The 26,730-nt window shown below is 48.4% G+C and overlaps 1 protein-coding gene across 6 annotated transcripts in view; it reads right to left on the minus strand.

Annotated features, from left to right (window-relative positions):
* The window catches only part of mical2a (microtubule associated monooxygenase, calponin and LIM domain containing 2a), a 353,275-nt gene that overhangs the window by 69,402 nt on the left and 257,143 nt on the right, over positions 1-26,730 (minus strand). For all 6 annotated transcript variants that reach the window (XM_038807962.1, XM_038807967.1, XM_038807966.1 and 3 more), the window contains 2 exons: positions 17,677-17,751; positions 8,546-8,643 (listed from right to left, as the gene is read on the minus strand). In XM_038807962.1, coding sequence (XP_038663890.1) covers positions 8,546-8,643; positions 17,677-17,751 — 173 coding nt within the window. The remainder of the gene's footprint in view (positions 1-8,545; positions 8,644-17,676; positions 17,752-26,730) is intronic.

Consider the following 26,730-nt stretch of genomic DNA (forward strand, 5'->3'; position numbering starts at 1 on the left):
CACTGTATCTCCTCCTCCGGTTAATCCCGTGCCTCCCTCCTGCAAACCCCATTACCCCTCTAGTTACTTATATTTTCTTCCAGCTAATTCAATTCACCCTCTGGTTAATACTATTCCCTCTTCTGGTCATCTCACTTCTCCCCTCTAGTTTTAAAAAAAAATGTATTTTATTACAACATGCATCAAAACAGGTTACAACGAACAAACATCCCGGGAAACATACTTCCCAACAATCAACTATACAGCCTGTACAGACAAACCCCCCTGCTGAGCTCTTTTTTTTTACAAATTTAGATTACCCAATTATTTTTTCCAATTAAGGGGCAATTTAGCTTGGCCAATCCACCTACTCTGCACATTTTTGGGTTGTGGGGGCGAAACCCACGCAGACACGGGGAGAATGTGCAAACTCCACACGGACAGTGGCCCAGAGTCGGGATCGAACCTGGGACCTCAGCGTCGTGAGGCGGTTGTGCTAACCACTAGGCCACCGTGCTGCCCTATGCTGAGCTCTTTAACTCATACTTTATCTTCGCTAACCATAGGAAGTCGTACAGGTCACCCAGCCAAACTGCTACCTCCGGTGGTGATGCCGACCGCCACTCCAGCAAAATTCGCCGCTGTGCAATCAGAGGTACGAAGGCCACGACATCGGCCTTCTTCCTGCCCATGAGCTCCGGCTTCTCTGAAATCCCAAATATCGCCACCAGTCTGGGTCCGGGTCCACTCCCTCCTCCACTATCCTGGCTAAAACCGCGAACACCCCCGCCCAGAATCTTCCCAATTTTTCCCAACCCCAAAACATTTACCCATGATTCGCTGGCCCCCGCCCACACCTCTCAGACTCATCTGCTATCCCCTGAATGAACCCACTCATTCTCGCCCGAGTCATATGCACCCTGTGTACCACCTCAAACTGTATCAGGCTCATCCTTGCACAAGAGGAGGTTCCGTTTACCCTTCACAGTGCCTCACTCCATACTCCCCAATTGATCTCCATTCCCAACTCCGCTTCCCATTTCTCCCTGATCATCACCCGCTCGCCTCCCTGCTCACCCAGCCACTTATATATATCCCCAATTCTTCCCTCCCCTTCCACATCCGGAAGCAGCCGTCGCTCCAGCAGGGTGTATCCCGGCAATCTAGGGAACCCCCTCCAGACCTTTCGTGCAAAGTCCCTAACCTGTAGATACCTGAACTCACTATCCCTCGGCAGCTCTACCCTCTCCCTTAGCTCCTCCAGACTGGCTAACCCTTCCTCCAAATACAAATCCCTCACCTTGACCAGCCCCACTTCCCTCCACCTCCTGTATTATCCCTCCAGTTAATCATATTCTTGCCTCTAGATAACTCCATTTCATCTAGTTAACCCTATTATCTCTACTAGTTAACCCTATTCTCTTCTCTAGATAATGTTACCCAAGCGAGATATTAGGAAATTGGGTCCAGAAATGAGATCGAAGATATAGCAATTTAGGGGTTAAACCAACTGAGGGAAGACTTCCTGTTGCGGTGATGCAGAGCTAAGCCGCACGTTCGGTAGCTCCCGCTATTTCTGGTCTTTTGGGCTCTTTTAAGGGCCCGCAGCGGTGCTGGTTGGACTTTTTCCCGGGTGGGAACACATCCACTGTGCTTATCTGCCGGTGGATAGACTAGACCAGGAGCGGAGCGGTCAGAAAATCGGCTTTGGAGCAGAGAAAGGTGCGAGGCAGGAAAAACAAGATGGTGGCGGGCGGGGAACCGGCAGCGTTGCAGCAGTGGGCGCAGGAGCAGCAGGAGCTGCTCCATCGCTGCTTCAGGGAGCTGAAGGCTGAGATCCTGGAACCGTTTAAGGCCTCGCTGGACAAGCTCATGGCGACTCAGACGGCTCAGGGTGCGGAGATCCGAGAGCTACGGCAAAAGGCCTCGGAGAGCGAGGACGAACTCCTCGGCCTGGTAGTGAAGGTGGAGTTGCACGAGGGGCTTCACAAGAAATGGCTGGCAAGGATGGAGGAGATGGAGAACCGCTCCCGTCGGAAGAACCTGCGGATTCTGGGCCTCCCGGAGGGGCTGGAAGGTTCGGATTTGGGGGCCTACGTGGTTGCGATGTTGAACTCGTTAATGGGTGCAGAGTCGTTCCACGGACCCTTGGAGCTGGAGGGGGCCCATTGAGTGCTGTTGAGGAAGCCCAGGCCGAACGAGCCACCTAGGGCAGTGCTGGTCTGTTTTCACTGCTTCGTTGACCGTGAGTGCGTGCTGAGATTGGCAAAGAAGGAAAGGAGCAGCAAGTGGGAGAATGCAGACATCAGGATCTATCAGGACTGGAGCGCGGAGGTGGCGAAGAGAAGGGCTGGTTTCAACCGGGCGAAGGGAATGCTTCACAGGAAGGGGGTGAAGTTTGGTCTGCTACAGCCGGCCCGCCTCTGGGTCACTTACAAGGACCGCCAGCTCTACTTTGATTCTCCGGAGGAGGCCTGGGCCTTTGTCCAGGCAGAGAAGTTGGACTTGAACTGAGGACTGGGGGGCTGGGGAATGATGTACACAGTCCCGGGGCTCTGTCCTCCTTGGTATCCTTTCGTTTTTATTGGCTGTGTTTGATGTTGCCTTTTTGCTGTTCGTTGGGATGGCGGGAGCATCCGGGGTCATCAGGAGTCGGCTGACTTACGGAAGTAAAATGGAAGGGGATACGCAGCTAGGGGGGGTCCTAGCTTGGGGGGGGGGGGTGGGGAATTGCTGCTGCCAGAGCCGTAGGGGAACTGCTGGTGAAGGGAGAGGTGGGGGGGGGGGGGGGTGTCTGCCACCGTGGGGAACGGGCCTGGGGGGTTCTGCGGGCACGTGGTGAGCCGAGGGAGAGCTATGGCTGACTGGCGCAGAGGGAGGGGAAAGACCCCCCAGATTCGGCTGGTCACATGGAACGTGAGGGGGCTGAATGGACCGGTGAAGCGGTCCCGGGTCTTGGCGCACCTGAAGGGGCTGGGAGCGGATGTGGCTATGCTCCAGGAGACGCACCTTAAGGTGGTGGATCAGGTGAGGCTGAGAAGAGGCTGGGTGGGGCAGGTGTTTCACTCGGGGCTAGATGCGAAGAACCGAGGGGTGGCGATCTTAGTTGGCAAGAGCTTGTCGTTTGTTGCGTCGAGTGTGGTGGCGGACAGTGCAGGTAGATATGTAATGGTGAGTGGTAGACTTCAAGGGGAGCGGGTGGTTCTGGTTAATGTGTACGCCCCCAACTGGGACGATGCGGGCTTCATGCGGCGAATGTTGAGCCGGATCCCGGACCTGGAGACGGGGGGTTTGATCTTGGGAGGGGATTGTAATACTGTGTTGGATCCAGCTCTGGATCGTTCGAAGTCTAGGACGGGCAAAAGGTAGACCCTTGGAGGATTTTGAGGCCGGGATGTAGGGAGTTCTCCTTTTTCTCCCATGTCCATAAGGCTTATTCCCGGATTTACTTTTTTGTTCTCAGCAGGGCGCTAATCCCGAGAGTGGTGGGGGGAGAGTATTCTCCACATTCGGTGGACCTGGAGCTGGGGGAGGGGAAGGATCAGCGCCCGCTGTGGAGGTTGGATGTGGGGCTTCTGGCAGAGGAGGAAGTATGTGGGCAGGTCTGTAGGGGTATAGAGGGGTATTTGGAAGCCAACGATAACGGGGAGGTGCAAGTGGGGTGGTTTGGGAAGCGCTGAAGGCGGTGGTTAGAGGGGAGCTGATATCCATTCGGGCGCACAGGGAGAGGGGGGAGAGGGTTGAGAGGGAGAGGTTAGTGGAAGAAATGGTAAGGGTGGACAGGAGGTATGCGGATGTCCCGGAGGAGGGGCTTTTGAGGAAGCGTCGCAGTCTCCAAGCGGAGTTCGATATACTGACCACCCGGAAGGCGGAAGCGCAGTGGAGGAGGGCGCAGGGGGCGCTATATGAGTACGGGGAGAAGACAGGTCGGATGCTGGCCCACCAGCTCTGGAAGCGGGAGGCAGCGAGAGAGATAGGGGGAGTCACAGATGCAGGAGGGAACTTGGTGCAGAGTGGTAGGGACATTAATGGGGTGTTCAGATCCTTTTACGAGGGTCTGTACCAGGCGGTGCCCCCTCGGGAGGTGGGCAGGATGGACCGCTTTCTGGATAAGCTGGAGTTCCCAAGAGTAGAGGATGAGGGGGGGTGGGTTCGGGGTCTGTCAAGGGGGTATGTTTTTACGACGGTGTGCCTGCTATTTTCTTCTTTTTTGTATTGTTATTAATTTATTGCTTTGTATTGGGGGAATTTCTCTTTCTGTTTATTTCTACACCTTGTTTACTTTATTGATGGGAGAAAATTTGTTGTTGAAAAATTTGAATAAAAATTATTTTTTAAAAAACAACTGAGGGAAAATACTGCTAGCACAGAGTCAAAAGGATAGGCCCACACCAGACCGAGTTAAATTGTCCCAGTCAGTCACAGGATGCCCCCATTGGTCTTTGGGACACTCCTGGCTGACCAGCTATTAATCCGTTACAGAGTCTGATGGCCCCTTTGTCCGTCATTGGGAGGTTAGTTGCATATGAACAGCATGGCTCTGTTCTTTTGTACAAACAGGAGTGGGCAATCAAACAGCTAAGATAATAATGATAGGTTCAAGTCTGGAAACCCCATAGAATCTTTGTTTGAGTGGCCGGGTGGAGCTTAGAGAGAGAGGGAAACAAAATCCTGTTTTGAACATGTCGAGGAGAAGGCTTTGGAAATCGACTTAGAGAGATCATGAAAGTTGCTACCGAGACAGGCTTTGAAAAAGGGTTCAAAACAAATTTCCCTAACAAAAGCAAAATTGCTTCATAAATGTAAGTATTGCCTATGCCTATCAGTGTAAGTGGAGTGAGAGCTGCATGTTCATGTAAAGTGCTGTTTAATGGGAACTAGTATGTTAAGGTTAAGAAACTGCATGTAATCCTTTAATGTTAGGGATGAAGTTTAAAGTTTTAAATATTGTTTTCTTTTCTTTTAACAAAGTTTGTTTATAAAATAACCGAGCCCTATTTCTTATATTATAACTCCTGGAATGAATCAATCTTTCTGCACCACCTTAAAAACTTTAAACAATTGCGGCTCTAGTCCAGTATCTTAACAATAACCCTATTCTCTCCTCAAGTTAACCCTATTCTCTCTTCCAGTTAACCCTTTTCTCTCCTCCACTTCACCCTTTTCTCTCCTCCACTTCACCCATTTCTCTCCTCCTGTTAACCCTTTTCACTCTTCCAGTTAACCCATTTCTCTCGTCTAGATAACTCTGTTTAGCACTGTGGGCTAAAGAGCTGGCTTTGAAAGCAGACCAAGGCAGGTCAGCAGCACGGTTCAATTCCCATGCCAGCCTCCCCAAACAGCCGCTGGAATTTGGTGACTAGAGGCTTTTCACAGTAACTTAATTGAAGCCTACTTGTGACAATAAGCGATTATTATTATTATTCTCTCCTCTATTTTATCCTATTCGCTCCTCTAGTTAATCCTATTCACTCCTCTAGTTAGCCCTATTCTCACCTCTAGTTAACTCGATTTTGTCCTCGAGTTAGCCCTATTCTCTCCTCTAGTTTACTATTTCCCCCTCTAGCTAACCTCATTCTCTCCTTAAGTTAATTTTATTCTCGCCTACTGTCTGCAGATTCCTTGCAGGAGAGAAAGCTCCTCCCAGGATCCTTTCAATACCTCTTGATGGCCAGTTTCCAGGTGGTGCACAAGAATACAGATCATTGATGTTTCCTGGCCTGACCACGTGGCCCGCAGCAGCCATGAATCAGGCAAAGAACTCACAGATGTGAAGTTGAATCACATTACTCTGTGCAATAGGATAGTAATTTTGCACAGTGTACCCTGAGTGGAAAACATGGACTAGGACTCCTGATCCAGATTGCTGACTATCGACCGGTGCTGAAATGTAGCTGTGTGGTCATCCAGTGTGAATCGTACTCAGTTGAGTTGTCATCTTTCCCTCCGCCCTCCCCATCGTCATGTGGCCTGTTGGAACTCACTGTCTAAACCACTTAGACAAAGTACTAGTGCCTGGTTAGTGGTAAATATACCTACAGTATCCTGCACGACATCACACAGCAGTGGGACGCCATGCTGGAGGAGGAGGGAGAACGCCAGGCGTCGTCCGACGAGGAGGACGTGGAGGTGGGGCAGGGTGGGCAGGGCATGGGGTCTGGGTACAATGAGTGCGTCGGTGTGCATGGAACAAGCTGATCACCTCCGGGTTCGCCAACCCACTCACTCATCTTCATCACATACACACTCACTCATACCCACACTGACCCACACCCCCACCCACTCACAAAACCACGTAGTAACTCACACACCTACACATTCACACTCACTCACAACCACACAAACTCATTCGCACCAATTCCCATACTCACTCAAACTTACTCGCACACACTCATTTACATTCACTCACATCCACACACCCACTCACGCCTTCACATTCACACTGACTCACAAACATACCACACATTCACACACCCCCATCCTAAAGATTCACACTCAAACATACTCAGACAACACCCACGTGCATACACACAAATATCTACCCATTTCCACACGTAGATACACACACACAAACACACCCCCATATATACTCATCCAGGCATATACATACACAAACTCAGATACACGCACAAATTTACCCACATATACATACACACATGCACATTTACTCACACAGTTGCACCCACATATATACTCACACAGGCACATATACAAACTCAGATATACACACTCACATCCATTTGCACCCACACACACAAACTCAGATACACACATTCACACCCACATACATACTCACACAGGCACATATACAAACTCAGATACACACACAAAAACACACGCACATATACACACACACACAAACTCAGATGCACACACTCACACGCAGTTGCACCCATATATATATACACACATGCACATTCACATGGACACATACATCAATGCAAAGTGAAATTAGGTCGTTGGAAAACTAGCTTTGAACCTGAACTGTCAGCAGCCCCCAACAGACCGATTAAGATGCAATTGACTTCTATTTCCTCCCAGGAACCAGTTGTTGTACCTGGTTTGCTTAGTTGACTCTAAAATTTCCATGGAAGCTAACAGATCTCCTCTGGCATTGCTCACCAGTTGGAGGGCAGCCTTTGCGAACCAGGCCAGTCCCTTTATGTCACCACTTTAATGATCCCTATAACCAAGTGGCCTAAACAGGGAGATCCACCCAACTGTGAGCTCCTACCCCACCCCGCCGACTCCACACAGATTCCCGGGCCCATCAGATCCAGCTGAACAAAAATATTATCAATAAATACAAAGGAAGAAAGAGCCCTTGGAAGAAGAACTCTCCAAATATCCAAATCATCTGTCATTCCTTTACTCGATTTCACAGACAATTGAGAAACGTACAAGCAAATTGTTTCAGAAATTCCTATTCTGTGCCTTAACTATGAGAGTATAAATCTGCTGTGCCTCCATAATCAGCAGACAATAAGCCAGTTCATGCCGTGTTTCCAAGGACCATGAGACAAAAGAACATTCTGTGCTAATTAAGAGATTACGCTGCCTTTGTCCGTTAACAATGCCTCAATCTGTTTGCATTCATGTCCAGGAGCAGCGGCTGATAAGAGCTCCGCGTATCCAATATCTCGCCTCCACAGATTGGCAGAACGTCATTGTGATCATAAATATTAATATTTACATTTCTGTGCCCTTCAATAATGTTTTCTTTTATTTCACAATCTCCTCCCTTTTCTCTCTTGAATGCATTGACTCACGTTAGAGGAAATTGTTGACACCTGCATTTCAAGCTGTAGGACGAGCCAGACTGTGCTCTGTGATCTTCCTCTGTCACCCGTGGCTCACTTGGGCAGCATGGAGGTGCAGTGGTTAGCACTGCTGCCTCACAGCGGCGAGGGCCCGGGTTCGATCCTGGCCCCGGGGTCACGGTCCGTGAGGAGTTTGCACATTCTCCCCATGTTTGCGTGGGTCTCACCCCCACAGCCCAAAAATGTGCAGAGTAAATGGATTGTTCACGCTAAATTGCCCCTTCATTGGGAAAAAAAAGAATTGGGTACTCTAAATTTAAAAAACCCACGGCTCACTGGGTAGTGCTTTCCTGCTCGGAGTTAGAAAGGTGCGGGTTCAGGCTCCACTCCAAAGACTCGAGCATGACGATGCAGCCAGCGCAGAACTGTTAGGGTGCTGTGTTTTGGATGAGGCCTTACACTAAGGCCCCATCTGCCCTCTCAATTTGACGCCAAAGGTCCTCTGGCCACCATTCAGGTGGCAAGTTCTTCCTTTCTCCCTCAACCAACATTTATCCCTCAAACAACAGGCGGTCTGGTCACTTATCGCGTTGTTATTTGATTGAGTGCGTACTAATTGGTTGCTGCATTTCCTACAATCATCGCTGTAGCTTTAGCTTCAAAAATACCTCACTGGCTTTGAGCATTCAGGAGAGGAAAGGCACGGTAGAAATTCAAGTTATTTCTTTCTTTTAACTGGGTTCCTAAATTACTATGAGCTAATCTGAAAATAATACAAATGTCAGATAATGACAGGTTGTCCATACCTCAACAACATGGCCCGTGTTCTCAGCGGAGTTCACTTGATTCAAGGCAGTTTCTCTCATTGTTGGTTCCATCTTCTTCCTCAGTAGTAGGGGCAGCTCTTCAATGGAAAGGGCAATGATCAGGATGTTAACTTTTAATTTTCAGTTCCTGAAGACTCTTGGACAACTCTGAACACCATCATATCTTTCAGCAACCTTTCATGTACAATCAATGACTTCAAAGTGCAGTAATGAGATGGACCAAACCAGTCATTCCTATTTTACAAGCTATTTACTACAATATTAATGGACAAATTGATCGTTTATATACATTTTATAAACAGAGAATGATGACCCACTAATCATGTAATCAATTGAACAAGAGGTTACTGCAGTTCTACCACACAAGATGCTACTGCCCCCTCAAGGCAGTTAAAGGTACAACAGTGAAGAAAATGACAACACTTTCTCCAGTTTTGTGTTTGTTTTTATTCATTCGTGAGATGCGAGTGTCGCTGGCAAGGCCAGCATTTGTTCCCTGTCCCTAATTGTCCTTGAGAAGGTGATGTTGAGCTGCCTTCTTGAATTGCTGCACTCCACGTAGTATAGGTACTCCCACAGTGTTGTTAAGGAGGGAGTTCCAGGATTTTGACTCAGTGACAGTGAAGGAACGGCAATATATTTCCAAGTCAGGATTGTGGGTGGCTCTTTCACAAATGTTATTCAAATTTTTAACATCTTAACATTTTACAACGATACACAGACCACCTCCCCCCGCCCACCCCCTTGACAGCACCAGGCCACCAAAATGTAGAACAAACAAGCTCCATTTCCGGTGGAACCCTTCACTTCACCCCCCCCCCCCCCCCCCCCCCCCCACCCATCCCCAGAGCAAATTGCACCTACTCCAAATACAGGAACTCCATTAGGGAACAAAGTCCCATAGTGAGCATATTTAGCCGCGTGTTTCCCAGTGCTCCAGTGCCAACACATGGCTATTCAAGGCAACTCACGTTGTATAAAGTGCCTCAATGGGGAAGGTGCAGCCGCGGCTGCACATAGCCCCGTTTTGTACACTGGGGAGCTCCGGTCGCTGGAGCTCCCCAGTGTAGCGAGAGATCGGGACGCCATTTAAAAATGGTGTCTTGTACTCTGAGGCTCCTGAAGCAATCCCTGATCTCCCCCCTAGCCCGAGCGCACTGTGACCCCCCCCCCCCCAAACACCCGCACAGGACACCTCTGCCCAATAGTGCGCACAAAAAATGCCACACCGCTCACAACTATTCTCCACCCCCTCAAACAGCTGGATCATCCTTGCCTTCTTTGTTCACTGCCCCCTATAGACCACTTTTAACTGAATCAACTCCAGCCTCACACACGAGGTCGAGGCATTGACCCTTCCCAGCCCCATCCCCAACTCTTCCTCCCACTTGGCCTTAGTCACTTTCATGGGCTCCTTACCGTCTTCCATAATCCTGCTGTAGATCGCTGGGATCACCCACTCTCCAACACCCCCCTCCACCCCCCACCCCCGTTCGCACCTCCTCCAACAACGAGGTGGATGGTACCACCAGGAAGCTTGGGAAAACCTTTCTTGCAAAATTCCGCACCTGCATAAAGCCGAAGCCCTCTTCACGCTGGAGCCCATACTTCACCCCCAGCTCCTCTAAACGTGCGAATCACCCTTCCAGAAACAATTCTTTCATCTCTTTCACCCCTTACTCCTCCCATCCCCGGAACCTCGCATCCATCCTCCTTGGCTCGTACCCGTGATTCCTTCTTATCGGCATCACCGTCGATCCTGCCCTCAACTTGAAGTACTGCCAAAATTGTCCCAAAATCTTCAGCGTGGCTACCACTACAGGATTACCCGAATAACTCCCCAGGGAGAACGGTAGTGGTGCCATTGCCAGCACCTGCAACCCCGACCCTTTACAAGAACCCACCTCCATCCGCACCCACAGAGCCTCCATCTCCTTACTCCAGCCCCGCACCTTCTCCACATTCGACGTCCAATAATAATGCAACAATTTCGGAAGGGCCAAGATCCCTGGTGGTATCTGCTGCCCCCTTTGAAGTACCACCTTCCTTATCCTGGCTACCTTCCCTGCCCACACAAACAATGAGACAAGCCTGTCCACTCCTTGAAAGAATGACTTTTGCAAAAAGACCGGCAGACATTGGAACAAAACAGAAATATTAATTTTGACTCCATGCACCCAACCTGCCAACGAGAAAGGGAGACTATCCCACCTTCCCCAATCCTCCTTCACCTCCCCTACCAGGCTTGTGAAATTTAGCTTACAAAGTCATGCCCAGTCCCGCGCCACCTGCACCCCTAAATAACTGAAGTGAGTTGTCGCTACACGAAATGGCAGCCCATCCACTCCCATCCCTACACCTGGAGAAAATACTCACTCTTCCCTAAATTCAATTTAATCCCGAAAATGCACCAAATTTCCCTAGCAATCCCATTGTGTCCTTTACCGATGAGCCCGGGTTCGAAATATACAGCAGCAGATCATCTGCATAAAGAGACACCCTATGCTCCACACCCCCCCCCCCCCCCCCCCCCCCCCCCACCCCACTAACCCCGCCATAGGACCAAACCCCTCAGTGCAATAGCCAAGGGCTCAATTGCCAACGCGAACAGAAGGGGGGGGGGGGGGGGGGGGGGGTTATGGGGCATCCTTGCATTGTTCCCCGGAATAGTAGGAAGCACTCCCTACACATGCTGTCAGATCCTTGAATGACAATTTCACCCAATGGTTTGGGTGGTTTAGGTGGTTTAAGGGGAACATGCAGCTGGTGGGGTTCCCATGTCTCTCTGCTCTTGTCCTTCTAGATGGTGGCGGTCGTGGGTTTGGAAGGTGCTGTCTAAGGCAGTGTTCTTCAAAGTTACGGGCGTGACCCGCGGGTGGGTCGCGGGCAGCTGTCGGGAGGGTCGCGGAGCCGTTGTCCGCGGGGCTCCCGATCGCGCAAATCCCCACGCAGCAGCCGGCTTTTCATAACGCCGGCTGCAAGAGGCCAGGAACATGTCAAAACAAATTCGGTGCGCATGCGCATTCCGCGAACATGTCAAAAACATTCGGCTGCATGATGATCGGTGCACATGCGCAAATCGGCCACGCATGCGCAGTGCACCGCTATTTTTAAAAAACGGTTGTAGCTTTTTGTTTTACAAGTTCTGTAGTGGTTTTTATTCATTTCAATGAATGGTTTCCTCCCACAGCCCAAAGATGTGCAGGTTAGGTGGATTGGCCATGATAAATTGCCCTTAGTGTCCAAAATTGCCCTTAGTGTTGGGTGGGGTTACTGGGTTATGGGGATAGGGTGGTGTTGACCTTGGGTAGGGTGCTCTTTCCAAGAGCCGGTGCAGACTCGATGGGCCGAATGGCCTCCTTCTGCACTGTAAATTCTATGATCTATGATCTATGATCAGGTGAGTGCTGTGCTCCGAAAGCTAGTGACTGCAAACACATCTGTTGGACTTCAACCTGGTGTTGTAAGACTTCGTACTGTGCCTACCCCAGTCCAACGCCGGCATCTCCACATCAAGGCATTTAAGGCATTGAGACTAACTTTAAGATAGTGACAGACAAGCTCTAACAATTCTCAACATGCTGTAAATTGTTCCATACATTTTAAGCCTTGGCTCAGTGGCGAACACCCTGTTGCCTCTGGGTTGAAGGGTTGTGAGGTCAACTCCCAACCTAACATTTCCATTGGGGTGATGTGGGAGTGTTGCACTGTCCGAGTGATGTAGCGTCTTATGGATAAGACATTTAACCGAGGCTCTGTCTGCCTTTTTTGGCTGATGGAAGAGATCCCATGGCACGGTTTGAAACAAGAGTCTTCCTTGTGTCCAGGCCAATAACTACCACTCAATTAGCAAAAACACATTATCTGGCCATTAGCATTTTCTGTTCATGGGAGCTGGCTATGCGCAAATTGGGTGCTGTGTTTCCTCTCTTGTAACAGTGACTAAACTTCTAAAACTTAATTCAGCTGGGTGGTGGCCCAGTTTCAAAAATACCTATTTGCATCATCCACCCTACTTTGTCTTTGAAATGATCTCCAGGGCAGGCTAATAATAAATGGCTTTAACAACTGGAGACAACTGTAAGAAAGTGTGGTTTTCAATTATTGCCCCAATTGCATTGAATCAAATGATCATTGTGCTTGAGAGGCTGAGAAGAACTCGATGGGAAAATCACTGGTTTCTGTTAAAACTTGCTGAACTGTAATAATCTGTCGTAACCTTTCTTTAAAGACAGTGTTATCAAACTGAACAAGGCCACAATGTTCAGAGATTACATATGTGTGTTTGAAAGGAGGGAACCGACCTTGAGAATTAGTGGGTTGCGACCACTTCAGATGAGACAGTTAGCACCAGCTCCCCACAAGCTGGAGGCACAAACACGTTTGGAAAAAATGGCAAGCAGGCAGGTCTAGGTGAACATCGGAGGGTCAGGAACTGCCCCCAAATAGCCCATGCTAATGGAAAGTTAAACAGTATTAAACACTATGGCTGCAATATCTTTACTGCAGTTTGAGCAGAGTGACCCGGCCAACTAGAGGTGAACATTCAATTGTCAAGTCACTTGACTGAGCTGGATCACATCTATAACTCAAAGGTGCCCAATTCAGTAACCTCTTCCTGCTCCCCCCCCCCCCATATCCTTTGATCCCATTAGCCCCAAGCGCTGTATCTAACTCCTTCTTGAAAACATACAATATTTTGACCTCACTGCTTCCTGTGGTTCCATAGGCTTACCACTCTCTTGTCGAGGAAATTTCTCCTCATCGCAGTCCCAAAACGTTTACCCCACATCTTTATACTATGACCCCTGCTTCTGGACACTTCCCACCATCAGGAATATCCTTCCTATATCTATTCTGTCGAGTACTGTAAGAATTGTATAGGTGTCTATGAGAACCCCCTCATTCTTCTGAACTCTAGCAAATACAATCCTAACCAACTCATATATCATCCTGCTATCCCAGGAATCAGTCTGGTAAACCTTCTCAGCACTCCCTCTATAGCAAGAACCTCCTTCCACAGATAAGGAGACCAAAACTGCACACAACATTTCAGGTGTTGGCTCACCAAGACACTACATGATTGCAGCAAGACAACCCTGCTCAAATCTGTTCACTATGAAGGCCCACATACTATTTACCTTCTTTACTGCCAGCATGCTTACCTTCAATGATTGGTGTATGAGGGCACCCAGGTCTCGTTGAACATCCCCCCTTCTTAATTTATAGCCATTCAAATAATAATCTGCCTTCTGGTTGTTGCTACCGAAGTGGATAACCTCACATTTATGCACATTATACTGCATCTGCCACTTACTCGGCCCCCTTACGCAGCTTGTCCAAATCACACTGAAGCATCTCTGCATTGTCTTCACCCTCCCACCCAACTTTGTGTCATCTGCAAATTGAGAGATATTACATTTAGTTCCCTCATCTAAATCATTAATGTATTTTTTGAATAGCTGGGGTCCTAGCACTGATCCATGTGGTACCCATCTAGCCATTGCCTGCCATTTGGAAAAAGACCCATTTATTCCTATTCTTTGATTCCTGTTTGCCAACCAGCTTTCTATACATCTCAATACACTACACCCAATCCCATGCGTTTTAATTTTACACGCTAATCTTTTATGTGGGACTTTGTCAAAAGCCTCCTGAAAGTCCAAATAAACCACATCCACTGGCTCCCCCTCATCAACTCGACTAGTTATATCCTCAAAGAATTTCAGTAGGTTGGTCAAGCATGGTTTCCTTTTTGTAAATCTATGCTGATTTTGTCCGAGCCTGCAACTGTTTTCCAAGTGTTCTGCTATAAAGATTATTATTATTAAAATCTTCGATAACAGACTCCCGAATTTCCTCCTCTACCAACACCAGGTTGACTAGTCTCTAATTCCCTATTTTATCTTCCACCCTTTTTAAATAATGGGGTTACATTAGCTACTCTGTAACAGTAGCACAGTGGTTAGCACTGTTGCTTCATAGCGCCAGGGTCCCAGGTTCAATTCCCGGCTTGGGTCACTGCCTGTGCAGAGTCTGCATATTCTTCCTGTGTCTGCGTGGGTTTCCTCTGGCTGCTCCAGTTTCCTCCCACAAGTCCCGAAAGGCATGCTTGTTAGGTGAATTGGACATTCTGAATTCTCCCTCAGTGTGCCTGAACAGGTGTCGGGGTATGGCCACGAGGGGATTTTCACAGTAACTTCATTGCAGTGTGAATGCAAGCCTATTTGTGACTATAATAAAGATTATTATTATCTGTAGAAACTGTTCCAGAGTCTATAGAATCTTGGAAGATGACCTCCAATGCATCCATTATTTGTGGGGTCACTTCCTTAAGTACCCTGAGATGTAGATTATCAGGCCCTAGGAATTTATTAGCCTTATATCTCATCAATTTCCCCAACATAATTTCTCTACTAATACTGATTTCCTTCAGTTCCCCCCTCTCACTAAACCCTGTGTTCCCCAACACTTCTGGCATGTTTGTTGTGTCTGCATTTGTGAAGTCGGAACTAATATGTATTTAGTTGGTCAGCCAATTCTTTGTTGCCCATTATAAATTCCCCTGTTTCTGACTTAAGGCACGTACATTTGTCTTCATCAATCTTTTTCTCTTCACATACCTATAGAAATTTTTATAGTCAGTTTTATATTCCCACCAGTTGACTCTATTTTACTCTTCTTAATCTAACATGGTCATGTTTTGCTAGATTCTAAACTGTTTCCAGTTCTCAGTTCTATTGCTTTTCCTGACCAATTTGTCTTCCTTGGATCTAATAATATTCCTAATTTCTCTTGTAAGCCATGGTTTAGTCACCTTTCCTGTTTTACTTCTGCACCAGACGGGAATAAACAATTGTTGCATTTCACCCAAGAGCTCTATGAATGTTTGCCTACCATCGTCCCATCAAGTAACATTTCCCAATCCATCATAGCCAACTCGCACCTCATATCATCGTAGTTTCCTTTATTTAGATTCAGGGCCGTTGGCTCAGAATCAACTATGTTACTCTCCATCTTGATGAAAAAGTTATTAAATATTATGGCCCCCCCCAAGGGATCTCGCACAATTAGATTGCCAATGATTCCTTTCTCATTCCACAGTACCCAGTCTAGAATGGCTTCTTCTCCAGTTGGTTCCTCAATGTATTGGTCCGGAAAACCATCCTGTATACACTCCAGGAATTCCTCCTCTACAGGATTGTGTGACTAATTTGATTTGCCCAGTCTACATACAGATTAAAGTCACCCATAATTACAGATGTTCCTTTATCGCATGCATCCCTAATTTCTAATGGTCAAATGCCATTCCCAACATCAACTCTGCAGTTTGGGGGTCTAAATACAACCCCCACGAACATTTTTTGCTCCTTAGTATTTCTCAGCTCCACCCATACAGATTCCATATCGTCAGAACTAATATCATTTCTCACTATTGTATTAATTTCCTCTTTAACCAGCAATGCAATTCCACCGCATTTTCCTTTTGACCTGTCCTTCCTAAATACTGAATACCCCTGAATGTTCAATTCCCAACCCTGGTCACCCTGCAGCCATGTCTCCATAACCTCAACTATATTATAAACAGGGGTATCGCTCATAACCACCTTCTCAAGGCTAAATAGGGATAGGTAATAAATGTTGACCAATATCAGCAGTGCCACATCCTGAGAATCGATTATAACTAATGGTCCTGTTGTCAGCTGTGACTTAGTGGGTCTTTCCTCAGTCTTTTCTCTGTGTCAGAAAGTTGTGGGTTCAAGACCCACTCCAAGACTTGAGCACAGAATCTAGGCTTACACTCCTGGTGCAGTGCAGAGGAAGCTCTGCTCTGCTTCAGACAAGACGTCACATCCTAACACCCTACTTGATCTGGTGGATGTTAAGGATTCCACAGCAGTACTACAAGAAGAATTCATGATTAAAATAAATAAGTGATGTCTATGTGATCTTGCTGTGTATGCGTGTTAAACAGTGCCCATGACTGCCTACACAACACAGCTCACTAATAGCATGTAATAATAATAATCACTTACTGCCACAAGTAGGCTTCAATGAAGTTCCTGTGAAAAGCCCCTAGTCGCCACATTCCGGCGCCTGTTCAGGGAGGTCGGTACGGGAATTGAACCCGCGCTGCTGGCCTTGTTCTGCATTACAAGCCAGCTGTTTAGCCCACTGTGCTAAACCAGCCCCTATGTAAAGTGCTTCTGGGAAGCAATAAGGATCCTCGATACAAACTATCCGACTTAAACTCCACTTATCAAAATACTGATAACAGTCATAAAATATAGGTTAATGCAGGGGTGGGCAAACTACGGCCCGCGGGCCGCATGCGGCCCGCCAAAGGTCTTTATGCGGCCCACCAAGATCAAGTCATAAAAACAAATGTAAAAAAAAAAAAAATTTTTTTTACATTTTTTATTTAATTAAGGTTGGGGGGGGGGGGGGGGCTGTTGGGTTACTGGTATAGGGTGGATACGTTGACTTGAGTAGGGTGATCATTTCTCGGCACAACATGTGTTTCATGTGAAGTTTCTACTTTAAAATATTAATTAATAAAAATTAATTGCTTTTTTTTCTTTAAACTGAGTTACTTTGTTTTTCAAATAAATGTGTTTCATGTAAAATTTCTACTTTAAAATATTAATTAATAAAAATTAATTGCTTTTTTTTTCTTTAAAAACCTTTTATTTTGGCTATTTTAAATATTAATTATTTTACTTAATATACTATGCGGCCCTTTAAAATTGTGAATTTCTGAATGTGGCCCTTGCACAGAAAAGTTTGCCCACCCCTGGGTTAATGTAATGTATGCACACTTCATACAATTACAACTACTAAACAACAACAAGCATTTATACAGCCCCTTTAACGTAGTAAAACGAACCAAGGCAGTTTGCAGGAGCTATTTTCAGGCAAGTTTGGCACTGAGACAAAAAAAGGAGATATTTGGACAAATGACCATCAGCTTGGTCAAAGAGTTCGGTTCCCAGGTGTGTTTCAAAGGGGGAGAGGTTTATGGCCAATTATGGAGATTAAAATCTTGGATGTTCAAGAGCAAGCATAAAGTGTGAAAATGATGAACAGTTTAATAAGGTTTCTCTTCTTACTTGTCTGGATTTTATTCCTCCATGTTGCTTGCTTGTTGGTTGCTGGAAGATTGAAGCTGTGAGCTCGTCTCAGAGCTGAGAAATAAAACAGAAATTACAAGTGATTGGGTTAAGGAAAACTTCAGAGCGGAACAATCAATGAAAAATTACATTTGTATGTCAACATTTATAATGGAACGGCCTATGTAAATATATCATGCTGCAATTACAGCATAGATTAACATGGATTACAAAGTACGCCTTAAACTACAATGGTCTCATTCATACAATAAGTCCCTTTTAAGCACACAAGATGACTGTGATCAAATACACACTCCGCTCTGAACCCAAGTCAGTATCTGTGTATTTCTCTTCAGAATTCTCCCAGAGGGGCAGCACGGTGGCACAGTGGTTAGCACTGCTGCCTCACGGCGCCAAGGTCCCAGGTTCGATCCCGGCTCTGTGTCACTGTCTGTGTGGAGTTTGCACATTCTCCCTGTGTTTGCGTGGGTTTCACCCCCACAACCCAAAGACGTTCACGGTAAGTGGATTGGCCACGCTAAATTGCCCCTTAATTGGAAAAAATGAATTGGGTACTCTAAATTTATAAAATAAAAAAAAGGAATTCTCCCAGATGATGATCATGTGAGAGTTTCCAAACTGCACTCCTGGAAACATGCTTTAGAATCTTTTCTCATAATCATGCTTTCCCCTAGCGATTTACATTCCGAAATACAGTCCAGGTTTTTACAAATGTCTCTTTGCAACCAAGTTCCAGCTCCACTTTTAACAACAAATCCGGTCAAGGACTTTACACCACCCTCTTTTGTCTTAACTGCTTTTACACAAACTCCGGGATCTAGCCGCCGACTTCCATAGTTATTTCAACTCACGTTCCACCGGCTGTAGTAAAATCTCACAAACCTGCAAATCCCTTCAGATCTCTTTCTGGTGTCTCAGCCTTTTTCTCAACTCTGTCTGTCTTTACTGAACAGTGCTCTGTTCCAGTACCTTTAATGTCAGACTTCTTGGAACCTGCTCTTCATTTCTCCAGTTTCCTTAACTAGTTGTTTTTCCGATCTCTGCGCTTGTTTTCTGAACCATTACTCCGTGGTATGGCCTTTCTTCTAGCAAAGCTGAGAGAGATGTTCCTTCTCTGACCTTCGTTTCCAGCAGAGATGTGAGAGCTGCTTTCATGCTCACTATATATCTCCAACTGACCATAAATTCAGCTGATACTAAAACTTAAAAGCTTCTTGTAGCTCGGACACATTCCTGGGGTTTGGAGCTTTCTTGATAGCTTTGACTTTCTCTTCCACCGGACACAGACCCTGCACTGTGATTTTCTGACCCAGATATTCCACACTCTGTGCCTGGAAGACGCACTTGCTATGTTTTAGGTGTAGCCCAGTCTATGAAAATCTGATCTAGTACTCCTCAGAAGTACTCCTCCTCAGTTTTCTCTGCAATCAAGATGTTGTCTAAGTAAACTGCTGCATAGGGAATCCTCTGCAACAGATTGTCCATTGCCCTTAGAAAAATTGCTCGTTTAGAGAACACTCCAAAAACCAGACAGTGGTATTTGATCAAACCTTTGTGGGCGTTGATTGTGACATACTGTTTTGAGTCCTCCTCTAACAAGAGCTGCTGTTAGGTGTGGCTCATGCCAAACTTTGAGAACATCTTGCCTCCTCCAAGAGTTGAAACTAACTTGGAGACTTGATTGATGGTGGGTTTGTAATCCGTGCATATGAAGACCATGCAATCATTTTTATGAATTGGGGCTGGCGGCATGAGAACTGAATGTACCCAATGTTTTCTAGCCTCTGCAGGCACTCCAACTCCTCCTTCACTTTGCCCTTCATGGCCTAAAACACTGTCCTAGGTTTGAAAAAAGTACTTAACTGCAGTGCCCCACAATGTGCCCAGTTCATCTGTGAAAACCTCAGGATATTTCTGAATGGCATCGTCTATCACCTGTGGATGCTTTAACTCACCCCAGTTCAACTGGGTTTTATTGAGCCAGTTATCCCGATCAGACAAGGCACATTCCCTTTTACTGCCAGGACTAGCGCTCTTGCTTCTTGGCTGTTGGATGTAATGTCCACCTCTAAAGCCCCCAGCAATGATATAGACTCTCTGGTGAATGTCCATAGTTTGATCCCTGCCAGAGTGAGGGTGAGCGCCTACTTAGAGCCCCAATTCTTTCTGTACCTGATGACAGATGCAGAGGCTCCTGTGTCCACCTCCATCTTCACTTTTTTTCCCATCAACCTCTACTATGGCATTGATTGGCTTCATATTCACTCACATTGAACATGTTATAGGAGCACTCTGCTTCCTGCTCTGTGTGGTGCGCCACTGACTGAGGCTTCTTTGAACTTTTCCTGCCCAGCCTTTGACTTGCCCTTAGCACCCCTGCACTTTGTAGCCAAATGCCTCTTTTTGATGCAATTGTGACGGACAGGGACCATGAATTTGCAATTATTTGCCTCGTGTGCTGCCCCACAACTGACACATTTTTGTTTGCTGCCTCCATGCTAACTTGATGCACTGTACCCTCCTGTGCCCCCACCATTGGATTTTTGAATGTCTTTGGCATTTGAAGCAATTTCCATCCCTGGAGAAATTTCCAGTGTTTTCTTGAAAGTCAGTGTGGATTCTCCTAAAAGGTGGCACTGTATGCTGTACTCATTAATGCCACAGACTAATCTGTCCTGGAACATGTCCTCTAACACAACCCAAACTCACAATGCTCAGAGAGCTGATGTAATTCAGCAACAAAGTTAGATACCAGCTATTCTGCCTTACGAAAATGGCTATGGAATTTAAAATGTTGGACAATCACTGAGGACTTAGGATTGTGCTGATTCTGAACATGTGCAACTAAATCCGCAAATGAAATGCCCCCCCACCCCCCCCCCCCCCCCCCACCCTTGTTTCAGTGGCATTGCTCAATTCCTCAATAGCTTGTAAGTCTTTGCCCCACACCTACTCAGGAGAATTGAGCACTGTTTAGTCTCATCTGCAATTCACTTTGGCAAGAAAAGATGTCACAACCTTTCATAGAATCAATAATGCAGAAAGAGTTCATTCTGCCCATCAAGTCTACAAAGGAACCCGACTTAAGCCCACGCCACTGCCCTATCGCCATAACCCCACCTAACCCTTTGGACACTAAGGGGCAATTTAGGGTGGTCGATCCACCTAACGTACACATGTATGGACTGTGGGAGGAAACCAGAGCACCCGGAGGAAACCCAAGTACGCACAGGGAGAAAGTGCAAACTCCACTCAGTCACCCGAGACCGGAATTGAGCTTGGGTCCCTGGAGCTGTGAGGTAGCTAACCACTGTGCCACATTGCCACATATTCAGTCGGGTCCTCGTGCCCTTCCACAAACTCACTGATAGTCATGAACATAACCATAGTGGCGTTGACTTGTTATTTGCCACCGTAATCCCGTAGCCGTAGATTAGAGCCCTCCGCCCTGCGCTGAAATGCCACACATGAGACAAAATGAGGTCAAACTAGCTAGGCAACAAAATTTGTCAAATAGGTTGAAGCTCAGAATTTGCTCCTCATCACCAATAAGACGTAGTAACTTGACAAGGTATGCATTTTAAATGCATGCTCTTCAAGTGCTCTTTCCAAGGGCCGGTGCAGACCCGATGGGCTGAATGGATTTTTTCTGCACTGTAAATTCTATGATTCAATGATTCTCTTAACTGCCTTCAATGAAATAATATCTTTCCTGAAATAAGGGGATCAAAACGGCTCACATGACTCAGTTGTTGTCTCGTCAGAAAGATTTCCCGACTCTTATACTCCAACCCCCTTGAAATAAGGCCCAACATTCCATTAACCTTCCCATGCTACACCTCTGTGCTAGCTTTCTGTGTTTCGTGAACAAGTATTCCCGTACCAGCCTCCCCGAACAGGCGCCGGAATGTGGCGACTAGGGGCTTTTCACAGTAACTTAATTTGAAGCCTACTTGTGGCAATAAGCGATTTTCATTTCATTTCATTTCACTTTGTGTTGCAGCTTTTTGCAGTTTTTCTCCATTTAACCTGGGACTGAGTACAATACCGCCCACCTGTGATGTCAGAATACATCTAACACAGCGCTTAGGTCAGTAGTGTAGAGCGAGCTAGCCAGGGAATCCTCTCCATACCTGTACTCTCCACTGTAAATATGTACATAGTACAGTGATGTCAATAAAAACTTCATGGTCACTTCTACAAGATTATTAAGGGTGCCTGAGCAGTACACACCACGGGTAGAGACAACCCTAATATACCACCACCTAGCTAAAAGGTCAAGGGGGAATTTGCCCACAACCTCAATGGCTGCCCCACAGAGGTTAAATGCTAGGAGCAACATAAATGGTTTTCAGGTGGTAATTATACCCCATATATCTTGGGATGAAGTCCCAATTTAGAGAGCCTGCCAACCATACCAATTGACGGCTATCTCTGGGGACTCAGCAGTGTGAGAGGGCCATTGCTGGAACCGCAGGCAGTCCCACTGTGCTGAGGAGCACAGGTAAATCTGGGATCGGAGGTCTCAGGAAGGTGAGTGAGGATTTTGGAGGGCCAGATTCCAGAGTAGAAGGGTTAAAGGGGAGGGATGACCTGGTTTGTGGGGAGGGGCAGGTGGGCACAGCCAAATAGCCCAGGGAGCCTCCAAAGAATTCCCCACCCATCCTTGCCCAACAACAGCTGAAGTTGTTGGGCTTCCTACATGATGTGGGCCTCCCAATGTCCCCTCACCACCAGTGACAGAATACCATTCACTGGCTATTTAAGGGTCTCAGTAAGCCCCGGCAATACCTCTCTGAAACCCTAAAAAATATCAGACAAGTTGGGAGCGAATGGCTAGGGGGTGGACAGCTCGCCCACCTTAAATTCTGCCGTGTGGTAGTCCTTGAGTTTGCCACTAGATGGTGATGTTGTTCACTAAATGTTCACTAACAAAAGTCTGGAAAATGAAATAAATACATGAATTGCTAGAGAGCTTTTCATAACCTCAGACATCCCAAAGATCCTCACAGCCAATTACGTACTTTTGAAGTGTAGTTACTGCTGTAACATAGGAAACACAGGCTCCAATTTATGCAGTCACCTGCAATCAGCAATATGATAATCACCAGATCACCTGTTTCAGTGATGTTGACTGAGGGATGAATATTAACCCAGGGCACCAGGGAGATCTCCCCTGCTCTTCCTCAGAACAGTAGCCATTGGCTCCTTGACAGCCACATAATAAGACATATGGGGCCTCAGTTTACAAGTTTCATTTGAAAGATTCACCTCCAACAGAGCAGCACTCGCTCAGAACTTTGACAGTGCATCACTCCCTTAGCACTGACCCCTGACAGTGCAACACTCCCTCAGCACTGACCCTCTGACAGTGCAACACTCCCTCAGTACTGACCCTCTGACAGTGCAGCACTCCCTTAGCACTGACCCCTGACAGTGCAGCACTCTCTCAGTACTAACCCTCTGACAGTGCAACACTCCCTCAGTACTGACCCTCTGACAGTGCAACACTCCCTCAGCACTGACCCTCTGACAGTGCAGCACTTCCTGAGTACTGACCCTCTGACAGTGCAGCACTTCCTGAGTACTGACCCTCTGACAGTGCAGCACTTCCTGAGTACTGACCCTCTGACAGTGCAGCACTCCTTCAGGACTGTCCCTCTGACAGTGCAGTGCTCCCTCTGAACTGACCCGCTGACAATGTAGCACTCCCTCAGTACTGACCCTCTGACAGTGCAGCACTCCCTCAGTACTGACCCTCTGACAATGCAGCATTCCTTCAGGACTGTCCCTCTGACAGTGCAGCACTCCCTCAGTACTGACCCTCTGACAGTGCAGCACTCCCTCAGTGCTGACCCTCTGACAGTGCAGCTCTCCCTCATTACTGACCCTCTGACAGTTCAGCGTTCCCTCAGTACTGACCCTCTGACAATGCAGCATTCCTTCAGGACTGTCCCTCCGACAGTGCAGCACTCCCTCAGAACTGACCCGCTGACAATGTAGCACTCCCTCAGTACTGACCCTCTGACAGTGCAGCACTCCCTCAGTACTGACCCACTGACAGCGCAGCGCTCCCTCAGTACTGATCCTCTGACATTGCAGCACTCCCTCAGTACTGTCCCTCTGACAGTGCAACACTCCCTCAATACTAACCCTTTGACAGTGCAGCACTCCCTCAGTACTGACCCTCAGACAGTGCAGCACCCTCTCAGTACTGACCCTCTGACAGTGCAGCACTCCCTCAGTACTGACCCTCTGACAGTGCAGCACTCCCTCAGTACTGACCCTCTGACAGTGCAGCACTCCCTCAGTACTGACCCTCTGACAGTGCAGCACTCCCTCAGTACTGACTCTCTGACAGTGCAGCACTCCCTCAGTACTGACCCCGTGACAGTGCAGCACTCCCTCAGTACTGACCCCGTGACAGTGCAGCACTTCCTCAGTACTGACCCTCTGACAGGTAGCACGGTGGGTCATGGTTGCTTCACAGCTACAGGGTCCTAGGTTTGATTTCCGGCTTGGATCACTGTCTGTGCGTAGTCTGCACATTCCCCCTGTGTCTGAGTGGGTTTCCTCCGGGTGCTCCGGTTTCTTCCCACAAGTCCCGAAAGACATACTGTAGGGTGAATTGGACATTCTGAATTCTCTATCTGTGTACCTGAACAGGTGCCAGAATGTGGCGACTAGCAGCTTTTCACAGTAACTTCATTGCAGGATGGCACGGTAGCACAGTTGTTTCACAGCTGCAGGGTCCCAGGTTCGATTCTCGGCTTGGGTCACTGTCTGCATGTTCTCCTGGTGTCTGCGTGGGTTTCCTTCGGGTGCTCTAGTTTCCTCCCACAGTCCAAAGATGTGCAAGTTAGGTGGATTGGACATGCTAAATTGTCCCTTAGTGTCCAAAAAGGTTAGGTGAGGTTACTGGGTTACAGGGATAGGGTGGAGGTGTGGGCTTAAGTAGGGTGCTCTTTCCCAGTGTCGATGCAGACTTAATGGGCCAAATGGCCTCCTTCTATACTGTAAATTCTATGATGGTATGACTCCCGCAGCACTGACCCTCTATCAGTGCCACTTCCTTCAGTACTGACCCTCTATCAGTGCCACTTCCTTCAGTACTGACCCTCTGACTTTGCAGCACTCCCTCAGTACTGATGCTCTGACAGTGCAGCACTCCCTCAGTACTGACCCTCTGACGGTGCAGCACTCCCTCAGTACTGACCCTCTGACAGTGCAGCTCTCCCTCAGTACTGACCCTCTGACGGTGCAGCACTCCCTCAGTACTGACCCTCTGACAGTGCAGCTCTCCCTCAGTACTGACCCTCTGACGGTGCAGCACTCCCTCAGTACTGACCCTCTGACAGTGCAGCTCTCCCTCAGTACTGACCCTCTGACAGTGCAGCACTCCCTCAGTACTGACCCTCTGACAGTGCAGCACTCCCTCAGTACTGACCCTCTGACAGTGCAGCGCTCCCTCAGTACTGACCCTCTGACAGTGCAGCACTCCCTCAGTACTGACCCTCTGACAGTGCAGCACTCCCTCAGCACTGACCCTCTGACAGTGCAGCACTCCCTCAGTACTGACCCTCTGACAGTGCAGCACTCCCTCAGTACTGACCCTCTGACAGTGCAGCACTCCCTCAGTACTGACCCTCTGACAGTGCAGCACTCCCTCAGTACTGACCCTCTGACAGTGCAGCACTCCCTCAGTACTGACCCTCTGACAGTGCAGCACTCCCTCAGTACTGACCCTCTGACAGTGCAGCACTCCCTCAGTACTGACCCTCTGACAATGCAGCACTCCCTCAGTACTGACCCTCTGACAGTGCAGTGCTCCCTCAGTACTGACCCTCTGACAGTGCAGCTCTCCCTCAGTACTGACCCTCTGACAGTTCAGCACTCCCTCAGTACGGCGCAAATAGAAACAAAAGGTTATGACTTGGTGGGGTTACTGAAACATGGTTACAGGGAGACCAGGGGTGGGATTCTCCGACCCCCGCCGGATCGGAGACTCGCCCGGGGCCGGCGTCAATCCCGCCCCCGCCGTGTCCCGAATTCTCTGCCACCGGAGATTCGGCGGGGGCGGGAATTGCGCTGCGCCGGTTGGCGAACCCCCGCGGCGATTCTCCGCCCCGCGATGGGCCGAAGTCCCGCCGCTATCAACCCTTTCCCGCCGGCGTAGATTAAACCACCTACCTTACCGGCGGGAGCACGCGGCGTGGGCTGGCGCCAGGGTCCTGGTGGGGGCGCGGGGCGACCTGACCCTCCACAGTGGCCTGGCCCGCGATCGGGGCCCACCAATCAGTAGTTCACGCCACTCCAACACGCCGGGACCCCCCGCCCCGCCGGGGAGGGGAGAATCCCGACCGAGGGGCGAAATTCTCCGACCCTCCGCAGGGTCGGAGAATTGCCCGGGGCCGCCGTAAATCCCACCCCCGCCGTGGCAGAAATGCTCCGCCACCCGGGAATTGGCGGGGGCGGGAATCGCGCTGCGCTGAGCGGCGAGCCCACGCGGCGATTCTCCGGCCCGCGATGGGCCGAAGTCCCGCCGCTGGGAGGCCCCTCCCGCCGCCGTGGTTTGAACCACCTCTGGTGGCGGCGGGATCGGCGGCGCGAGCGGACCGGTCCTGGGGGGGGGGGGCGCGGGGCGATCGGACCCTGGGGGGTGCCCCCACACAGAGAATTCCGCACCTTTGGGGAGGCCCGACGCCGGAGTGGTTGGCGCCACTCCGCTACGCTGGGACCCCCCGCCCCGCCGGGTAGGGGAGAATCCCGCCCCAGGTCTGAGAATTGAATATCCAAGGGTACGCAGTATTTTGGAAAGATATGGTGAAAGGAAAAGGAGGTAGCGAAGCCCTGCTGGTGAGGAAAGGGATCGGTGCTGTAATGAGAAATGACATAAGCACTGGAGATCAAGATGTCGAATTGGCCCTGGTAGAAATAAGAAATAACAAAGGGAAGAAGTCCTTGGTAGGAGTAATCTATAGGTCCCCAAACAGTAGTTCTACAGTGGGGCACAGTATAAACCAGGAAATACTG

Source organism: Scyliorhinus canicula, chromosome 9, assembly GCF_902713615.1.
Source record: "Scyliorhinus canicula chromosome 9, sScyCan1.1, whole genome shotgun sequence".
In the NCBI taxonomy this organism is placed as follows: Eukaryota; Metazoa; Chordata; class Chondrichthyes; order Carcharhiniformes; family Scyliorhinidae; genus Scyliorhinus; species Scyliorhinus canicula.